Raw genomic sequence first — 9,407 nt, forward strand, 5'->3', positions numbered from 1 at the left:
AGGAGAGAGATCAGAATGGGCTTACAGCTCAATACAAATGATACTAGAGTGAGTGGGCAGACAGTCCTCCTGCCTTCCACAGTGCAGGCATAATGCACATGGCAAGAACAATGCTTTGCATTGTCCAGACACTAAGCAAGTGCTTTTGAAGAGCTACATCAAAAAGCCAACCTCTTCAAAACATGCATCACGGCAGGACACGTGATGTGAGGGTGATGGGTTTGCAGACAAGCGTAAATAGTTAAAAGCACCGCGGCTACAGAGTACTAAAGTGCTGTTTATTTAACTGTCATGATTATAATCATGCTATCCCAGGTTCCCCTTTGATGGATTATCTGTAATTAAAAACACACCCACATTAACCATTACTGTTTGGCAATAAGCCAAATCTCACTCTCGTCAAAACAACAGTTTGCGAGGGATTTAAAAGTGTGGACTCTTTCCTCAATGTGGATTTCTCTCCAGGAAAGCTAATGGAATCAAAGGGCTATACTCTGATCAAATGTCTGAAACAGGGGTGTGGGGTTGTGAAATGATCAAGCGTCTGTCAAATATTCTCAGAGCTTTTACAAGAGTTTCCAGTCAGTCAGGAGTCTTGACAAGCTGCTGAGTTCCAGGCAACAATGGAGGAAAAGGTTTGAACTTTTTACCCTGGGAACAGCAGGAGCACTGGCATAGGTCATAGCTCTTCTCAGTAGCAAAAGCACATCAATGTTTTCTTCCGGATGCCAAACATAGTTTCTTTAAATTTATGAAATTGCTTATGTCAAGACAAAAAAATGGTGTATTTCATGAAATCAGCACAAACCAATACTTCATGAAAGAAGCTGATAGATTTATTACTACAATATCAATCAGGGTTTAGCCAGTTTTATGATAGCCTGGTTCCAGACGTGCTCTGGAATATTGAAATATTCTTCTTTTTTTTTCTCTACCTTGTTCTGGGGTTCCCACGCTGCAGTGAGACACTGCAGTGGGTGTTTCTCCTGGATGGTGTTTGTAATGAGTTTTTTGTACTCAGGAGCTGCAACACCCACACACGTGGGATGAAGATATAGAGCTGGGTCTACGTACAGCACAGCAGGGGAGAGGACCCATTTTGTATAGTGCTGGCAGTGCACCACAGCTATAAAGAAACTCAGTATGATCACGTTAGCTTAAAAAAAGGATTCTGTCAGATGGCTGCTCGTTTTCTTTCTTTCAATTCTATCCACGAATAGATAATCCTTTTCTTTACCAAGTGCAATATAAACTATTATACACTTGCTAACAAGGCAGAAAGGGCCAGGAAACAGCTCCCATATATTAAATATATAGTGTAAAACTGCATAGGAATTCATATATTACATTTATATTACAATACAGTCCTGAGCATCTCTTGGTTCACGTAATGTTTAAAAAGCTACAGGTCAGTTGAAGGACTGCTCCTTAGGGTATGCATTACATGTGCTGCTGTGGTCAGGTGCCTGGGAGGGTATTTCTGGAACCTGATCACTCTGGTTTCCTGGCTTCAGGTGATAAGCTCGTCTTTCCATTCTGTTAAGCAAAGCCCCCTAAATGCCAAAGCTTTCTGACCTACAGTAGAGGTGGCTACACTCGTGAGCTGGGCACTGAACTGCACTGCCGCCACCCAGTGGCCAATTACACTAAATAACATGACTAGTTAAGCCTGTCATTGTCATTGAAATTATAATTATACCATATAATTGATCCATTCTCGTTCAACCGTTTTTGGTGGCCTCATTTGTTTGAAAAGAAAAAATATAAAGTTTTATAGTATGTATCTGTATTTGCAGCTGTGACTATTGCTTGGTTATTTAGAATAAACAGAGTAAACATGTTAATGTGTGTAGCTGTTTATTTTACTGTTTAGTGTAATTGTAACTATAATTGTAATTACTGCAGCATAACGGTAACTAACTGTAACTGAACAAAATATCATTGGAATTGTAATTTCAGCAAAGAATTCTGCTGTAATTGTAATAAATATAATTGCCAGCAGGTCTCATATTGACCAATAAAAACATCATTAAAATGTTTGTCTGCAGACTAAAGCTATTATTTTGTAGATTGTGGACGGAGTCGGAAGCCAGCTGTTATTACACCCGAGCAGTGTTACAAATCCCAAAGTGGCTACAGCAGAAGGTCCTGTGGTTTTGAAACAGGCCAATGAAGCTGAAGCTCCAGTACTTGTTTTGTAACATAATCGGAGGGCTCAGGTGTGACTAATTAAACTCATAGTAAAGACTGGAAAGGCTTGAACTGATATGCAATGGCAGAGTTATCTGTTGAGATTATTTTAAAGACAGTTTTAAAATAATGTGAATATCTTACATTTGGGTGAAGGATGTAGCAATCACAGCAGAGGCCCTTGATATAAGCTCTCAAAAACCAAATAGATTGATTTATTTATTTAAAAAGGGAGTCAGGCACTTTAATTAAAATGCAACTTTTTATTATTAACTTAGTGCTTAACTTTACATAGCAGAATCTTTACATGTTCAGAGTTCAAACACACATTACACAGACCAACAGCAGCCATATAAAACGCCTTGACTGCCTCCGCCATAGGAATACTGTCCCCCGGCACACTGAGCTCCACACTGCAATCAACAGTGAGAGCGGCAGAGGTACTGAAGCAAGACCCGACTTCTTCAGGGACACAGGGGCTGAACAAAGGGAACACGCTCCCTCTGCAGGGACTAAGACAAAAGGGGGCGAGGGGGGCTGACTCTTTCAATGCAGGTCTGTGTCACACCAACTCCACCCCATACCCTGCAGTATGTTTTATTGCCTAACTTCTTGATAAACCACAGTAAAACCAATTACTTGGAAATTAGTGATCCATGGAACATTTCAGTGCGTCTCTTTTGTCATATCCATAATAAAACCTACAGTAGGTGTGGCGATCAAATATCGCCAACATGAAATATACACATTACATGAAGTATATTACATATACAATATGTCACACATTATTTTCAATGAAGTTCTAGGTCAACCCTTTAAATAATTATCAATGATTAATATCTACAGATTGTTTCATTGAAATAACCCCTTTCTCCACTACATGCTGGTATGTGTGCTTGCTGCCTTCCTCTTGGGAGTGGGGTTTCTCATGAACATGCACGCCTTGCCCTGAACACATAGTTCAGTCTCCCTATCCAACCAATCCTGGGTCTCTCTGAAATACCTGCCTTGCAACAGTGACAGGTAGTACAAACTGTGATGGTAGTTTTGTAATGTAGGATCCTGTCCACTATGAACACTAAAAAGACTTTTCCCCAAACGATTCAATGACTGTGCTCAGCCTCCTAAACCATTTTCCCAAATGAATCAACCATCCACTAAAAACTCCACTCTGTCAGGTCTTTGTAGTTTGTTTTAGGTTCAAACCAGTTGCGTTATATACTTTTATTTTATTTTTATTACATAAGTTAAAGAACGAATCTGGTGAAAAAAATTGACCTTTATTAAATTTCACATAGAATTGGCTTGGGGTGGGAATTTTAGAGAACGGCGCTTGCTCACAATATAACAAAGCAAAAAGGGATATTAAAATATTATGAAAATGTACATGGTATACCAATACTTGCCGGGGGGGGGGGGGGGGCAGGACTGGAGTCATACACAAATCCACCAGGATACCTGATCAAGACTCAAGTCTCTCGTCTTTCAAAAGGTGTGATCTTGCTTTGGGGAGACGAATCAAGGGTAATATTTGTTGGTCACATTCTCTCTAAATGAAGCCACACCGTTTTGGTGGGGCACAATAAATATTCTGATTTTTATTTCATGCAAAAGAAACAAAATCATTCACCGAAGTAAAGGACTTGCTGTCACAACGCCCTCGTCTGTCGTCAGAAACCCACACCTACTTGTCTAAACAACCTGGATGGAGCTCACAGAGACTGAAACCCTCTTATTTTTTAGAGGAATTGAGCCACAAAAATCAGACTCAATTTCTCCATAGTTAGGGGTTATAAAACACAAGGGCCCTGTTTATTCATTTTACTCCAGGGTGCAAATATCTTCACTTTCTACAAAAGGAAAAAACACACCAGCACAAAAACCAGAAGATGGATAAAGATATATTACATTTTGAGGAGTCGTCATGTTTCGTTCTAGTTTTAAAACATTGCCAGTTTGGGTGCACACTTGAGTAAAAAGCTAGAGCATGGTCCAAAATAAACTGATCTCTTAAATTAACCTGTTTCATTTATTGTTGCGGTTTCAATGCAAAGGTGGATGCAAGTCCTCTAACACTCACAGATACAGCATATCAAATGCAATTTTTACATTGTGCTCACACTAGCTATTAGCACAAGACTAGTCTTGGCTTTCCAGCCCTGCATTACTGGCAATATAATTTAGTGTATCAGAGTGGTTTGCTGTACAACAGTGCCATCTAGCAGTCAATGATTTAATTGCGACTGGGGGAAGATAGCGTGCACTTTTGCTCAGTACTAGAGATTAAGCAGATTATGGTACCCAAACCACATCTCATGCCACTGATCTACATGCTTTCAACAGACCCAATCCCACCTCCAGCAGTAAAACTAGGTACAAGTGGGACTGAAATTAAATGAAAATAATAATTCTATCTATGGCACAGTTTTAGCTACCCACTAGGAGACCAGAGCACTTGGTTTCAAATCTCAGCTCAGTCTCAAAAGCCACCGGGCAGGGGAAAATCTGTGTCACCTCCCTATTGTATCAACCCCTGCATGCTCAGCACAACCAAATTGGAAACAGTTCAGATACGACTTTTTCTTAATAAAATTAATTTTAAAAAAAAAACAAAAAAAAAACACATTGTCCATCTGAGTGTTGAATCGGTAACGAATTGGGTTTGGATGGCACAGAAATGAGCTACCTCTCTCTCTGGTCGTTTCAATGAAACCCAGCTGATGTTGGTTTGTATGGCTTCCTGTTGATGGCATAGCACTGTCTTGTGTGTCTGGTATGGTTACTGTTACAGGTAAATCTATTCCTGAAGGCTGAAATCCTCGTCCTTCAGGGTGAACTTCTTCTTCAAAACCTCCGAGATGAGGGAGGCCGAGTCCTCGATTGGAAGGGAGGTGCAGCCACGAGAGAACCTGCTGGAGGGAACGGCCGGAAGTGTTAAAATACACAGAGCTGACTAAATAATTCCAGTCAAGCTTAACCAATACGAACTGGCATCATTTCAGAGGTCTCCAGTTCTCCGATAGGAAACGATAGGCACATTTTATTTGAGGTGTTTTAAACTTCAAGCGCTTGAATAAAGGAATGCAGTCCACATTGAAAACCTGTTGATTAGCTGTCATAGGAAAAGCAGCGGTTGTTATGGTGAGATGAGCCACTATGTAGTTTGAAATCTTGTAAAGGAAATTGTAGTTTTATTTTTATTTTAAATACAGTTTGCTTTGTATATGGCTCTTGAATTGTTTTCCTTTTTACAATAAGTCAGTCTCCCCGAATTATTTTCAGGATGGCTGCATTCCTTTATGACAGGAAGTGCTGAAGGCATAAAACCGTGCATACAAGTTGCCCACAAAAATCATATACCTAATTTACTCCAAAATAGTTCCCTAAACCATACGAGGGCTTTACTTTTCTCTCAGCTGGAAGGAAACCCCTGCGATGCTTATAAAGCTCTGAATCCACAGTTCAATCCACTGTGTATTCCACAAACCCTACAGCCTCCCTGTGGTGCACTCCAGTTCAATAACAACTGGTTCACCTGGCCTTGTTTACTGTGTTTGTTTAAACTTGTGCAGTTGCCTCGGAAACGTTGTGAAATCCCACTGTGTAAAGTGGTTCTCATAAACAGGGAAGAGTAAGGCTTTACAAAAAAGAATAGAATTTGTGCTTTCGATATTCAACATCTCATGGGCAGCATCATACATGAAGACAAAAATGTGAAGACAAAAACGTGACAACGACATCCTATTAAATGTCAACAACAAACTTATGACCCAGTATTCCAACAGGCAGTCAAACAGCTTCAACATCTCTTCTCTAGACACACCACTAATGAGGAATTGCCTTCTATAACTCAACACTCCACCTCTTGGGAAGTTACATGGTCATTTTCCATCATACGTGACATAACCTGAAAGAACTAAATTCTAGACAGTAACCTCCATGTATTACAGTAATCCGTCACATATCCGCCCTAAACATTTGTCCGCTACGATCAACCTCTTCAGCAACGTTAGTTTATTATTGAACACAGAAGATTAGTTCACAGATTGTAGATCCTACCAAAGTTTTCGTTCTGTGTTTTATGTGCTCCGTGCGCTGCCATTGCTGGTAGTGACACGTGAGCTGTTCAGTGTGTTGGTATGTAAATAAATCTTGTTCGTCTGCGGGGCGTATCAACTTCAACCTCTGTCTCGATCTCCTACCTGTCACTCAGCAGCAAATGCACGCACCCACAGGGCAGACGGACACTGTCACAAGCATTAACACCCTGTATCTTTCTAAACAAGGGATTTAGGGGCGGTCCCTAATAAAAGCTGAATCTCAAAACAATAATTGTGTAAATACAGTAATTATTACAGCTGTGTATAATGGTATTTAAAACAGGATTCATTCATCCAACTTTTTACATATCCGCCCTCATTCTGGTCCCATATGTGACGGATTACTGTAGTACTTTTTTTTTTTTTTTTTAATGTGGCAGCCTTAGTTTAAAGTGCTCTCAGATCCCCCTCACCGGTCCTTGCTCATCTTCATCCGTTTCATGTCCTTGAGGATGTCCATGACGTCAGCGAAGCTGGTGGACTTGGACAGGGACACTGTGTCCTCCTCCTGCTCCTCGCAGTTCATGCCGGGTCGCTGCAGCTCAAAGGTGGCCGAGGCGGTCATGGAGAGGGCAGGGGGGTCGGACTCCAGGTCAGGCACTGCCTCAGAGAGGTCGCTGATCACGAACGAGCCCCCCTGCTGGAAGGACTCGAAGGGGGCCATCGAAAAACTCAGGCTGGTGTCATCTGGGGACAGGAGGTCCGGCGTCACAGGGGCTGAGAGAAAAGAATTGGAGAGCTGCTTAAAGAGGCATTAGCCAAGGAACTAAGTTTGCTGTACAGATAAAGCGTTAACTGCTTCCAATGCACACCATTTGTCTCCAATACCACACTATCCCTGCTGAGGATGATTAATATTGATCAGTGTTCAGAATAGTGCTAATCTGCAGTACTGTCTGTGCTGCAGATGTCACAGTACCTGAATCTGCCACCACTATCTTGGCGATCTGAGCACGCAGTCGACTGAGCTCGTCCTGTAGGGCTGTGGTTCTGTTCAGTGCAGTCTGACCTGGCTTCTTCAAGCCTTCCATCTTCTTCCCTTCCCTCCTGAAGTTGGGCACAGAGGAGTTTCTATGGAGAACCAGCAGGGGTGTTGGCTTCCACTCCTGCCTGAAAGGGCGCGAGTCACTCCTGCAGGAAACACAGGGAGACACATCAGAGACCCTGGCATAAAATATCTGAAGTTACTTTTTATTCATCACAGACAACATAATTTCAACGAGGTTACAGTGGCTGTATTTATTTAATTGTCTTCATGGCAATTGATGCACACCATGCAATACATTCGGCTTTGGTAATATTTGTCGGCCCACTGCGCTTGTTGTGGGACGGATTGCTCATTAAAGTATTTGAAGATGTGACATCAGAGCCATTTACCTATTCAGGGATTCCAAGACATTGTGAAGCCTGTGCATTAGTCCTGCAGTTCAGTAATGAAATTGAAAAGCTCCTTTTGGGAATGTGTTCAGTTTGCCAAGCTCTTTAGACCGCTCCTAGATCTCTACTTCTAATACCTCCTCAGCCAATCAGAGCCCTCACCTGACTCGGGCGTACGTCTCCTCTTCATCAGCAGCGATCCAAGCAATGTCCGCCAGCGTTGGCACCATGGGCCCTGTGAGGTGCTGAGGGGGCAACCCCGGGAGAGCCTGGCAAAGAGACAGGGCACAGATTGAGCAGGGTGCTCAACAGCCACTCAAACCACACCAAATTATACTTAGGACAGGTTTAACCAGCACATTCACATTAACTGAATATACAGAAGGTATTCCATGCCACTTCAAAAGACCAATATAAAAAAAGGCCCTCTTTCACCCCTCTTACCTGGAAACAGGCTCTTGGGCTGGGCTTCAAAGGCAGGGTTGATCCGATTCTCCGTACCACACTGCGTGTGGAACCATGGGGCTTGTTCTGCCAGATAGGAATCACCTTAGAAGGGGGCAGAAAACGACAACCGAGTCAAACCACCATTTAGAGCTGAAAATACAGGGTACGCAATGCATTTGGTGCACATACATCATGAACACTAACATCATTAAAAACACCACTGATCTTTCATTCGTCAGCCAATGTATTCATGTTAAAGGTTTTTAAACAGGGGGGCCAGTGATAATAATTCTGTGCCAGTACGAGGCAAGATCTGAAACATTGGTAAAAACTCCATCAGCTGTGTACACTGCGTGTCATCCACAGCATCTGTACTAATAAGGTTGTCAGCCAAAAATACTGCCAGGACATTTAACCCATACCTCAATAAAGTCTACTTACCGTGTCTGTTTCCATATCACAATGTGGAGAAGTCGATAAAATAAAAACGATGAGTCCGTGTGCGAGTTCTCGTCCAAACGACTGAACTAGACGACTAGCAGCGCATCATGTCATAAAAAACTACAGCACCTGATATGTGAGAGGTAACATAACATCTGAAAAAAACAAAACAAAAAAAAGCACACAAATTAAATCTGTTTAGTTCCAATGCGAGTAACACAGATTTCTCAAAAGTCAAAACACATTCAGTGGCTACAAAAATGGCAGCTGGTCCATTCTTTCTACCAGTTTAATTCTTTAGTGGCTTTGTAAAAACAGCATTTAGGACAAAGCGGGGTATTTACCGACAGCTAAGCGACAACTGACTCCATAAATGACAATTATACGCCACTGTTATTACATAACTGTACTGTCCTCGAGTTAAATGCGAACTGACATCTGAAAAGTGCTTTGGCTGACATGTTGTCGTACATTCATTAAATTGCACACATTGTCTCATTCTTAAACAGAACTGCCGCACGCAACACAGACTAAATCTGTTAAATATTACTCATACAAATTACAACACCGGGCGCCCTAATTTAAAACCGTTTTAGTTCTTCGCTTACCTTCTTCCTACCCCGATAGCTTTGTTGTTGTATAATTGCTCTACAGGGCGACAAAGACAAGTTGTACATCGAGCCCTGTGATTGGTCTGACCCCACGCTGGCTGAGTCGTAGCAGCCAATGGGGTTGCAGTATAAGCTGGGAAGGGACGCAAACTGTTTTGCCGGTTTGAGGGGTCGCTCTGTGACGACACTGCGGGATTAAACGGGGTCCCCCTGTCAGTATACCCGCATAGTCAGGGTTTTT

The 9,407-nt window shown here is 42.1% G+C and overlaps 1 protein-coding gene across 2 annotated transcripts; it reads right to left on the bottom strand.

Moving 5' to 3' along the window:
- Positions 1-2,396: 2,396 nt before the first annotated feature.
- Positions 2,397-9,270, bottom strand: LOC131699718 (mitochondrial fission regulator 1-like). Of its 2 annotated transcripts, none has more exons than XM_058997594.1 (7): positions 9,164-9,270; positions 8,556-8,710; positions 8,112-8,216; positions 7,830-7,936; positions 7,210-7,421; positions 6,704-7,007; positions 2,397-5,099 (listed from the first exon to the last, which is right to left on the bottom strand). In XM_058997594.1, exons 2-7 carry the CDS (start codon positions 8,568-8,570, stop codon positions 4,988-4,990), a joined length of 855 nt encoding a protein of 284 aa, XP_058853577.1. In that variant the 5' UTR covers positions 8,571-8,710; positions 9,164-9,270; the 3' UTR covers positions 2,397-4,987. The 2 variants fall into 2 exon arrangements, with proteins under 2 accessions (XP_058853577.1, XP_058853576.1); XM_058997593.1 differs by having other exon boundaries at positions 2,397-5,102.
- Positions 9,271-9,407: the final 137 nt, after the last annotated feature.

The sequence above is a fragment of the Acipenser ruthenus genome, chromosome 23 (genome assembly GCF_902713425.1).
Source record: "Acipenser ruthenus chromosome 23, fAciRut3.2 maternal haplotype, whole genome shotgun sequence".
In the NCBI taxonomy this organism is placed as follows: domain Eukaryota; kingdom Metazoa; phylum Chordata; class Actinopteri; order Acipenseriformes; family Acipenseridae; genus Acipenser; species Acipenser ruthenus.

Excerpts from the sequence above, each read along its gene's own strand:
- LOC131699718 (XM_058997593.1), bottom strand. Across the intron at positions 7,422-7,829 it reads GAGACGTACGCCCGAGTCAG|GAGTGACTCGCGCCCTTTCA; the intron begins GTGAGGGCTCTG and ends TGTTTCCTGCAG. Across the intron at positions 5,103-6,703 it reads ATGAAGATGAGCAAGGACCG|CAGGTTCTCTCGTGGCTGCA; the intron begins GTGAGGGGGATC and ends CGTTCCCTCCAG.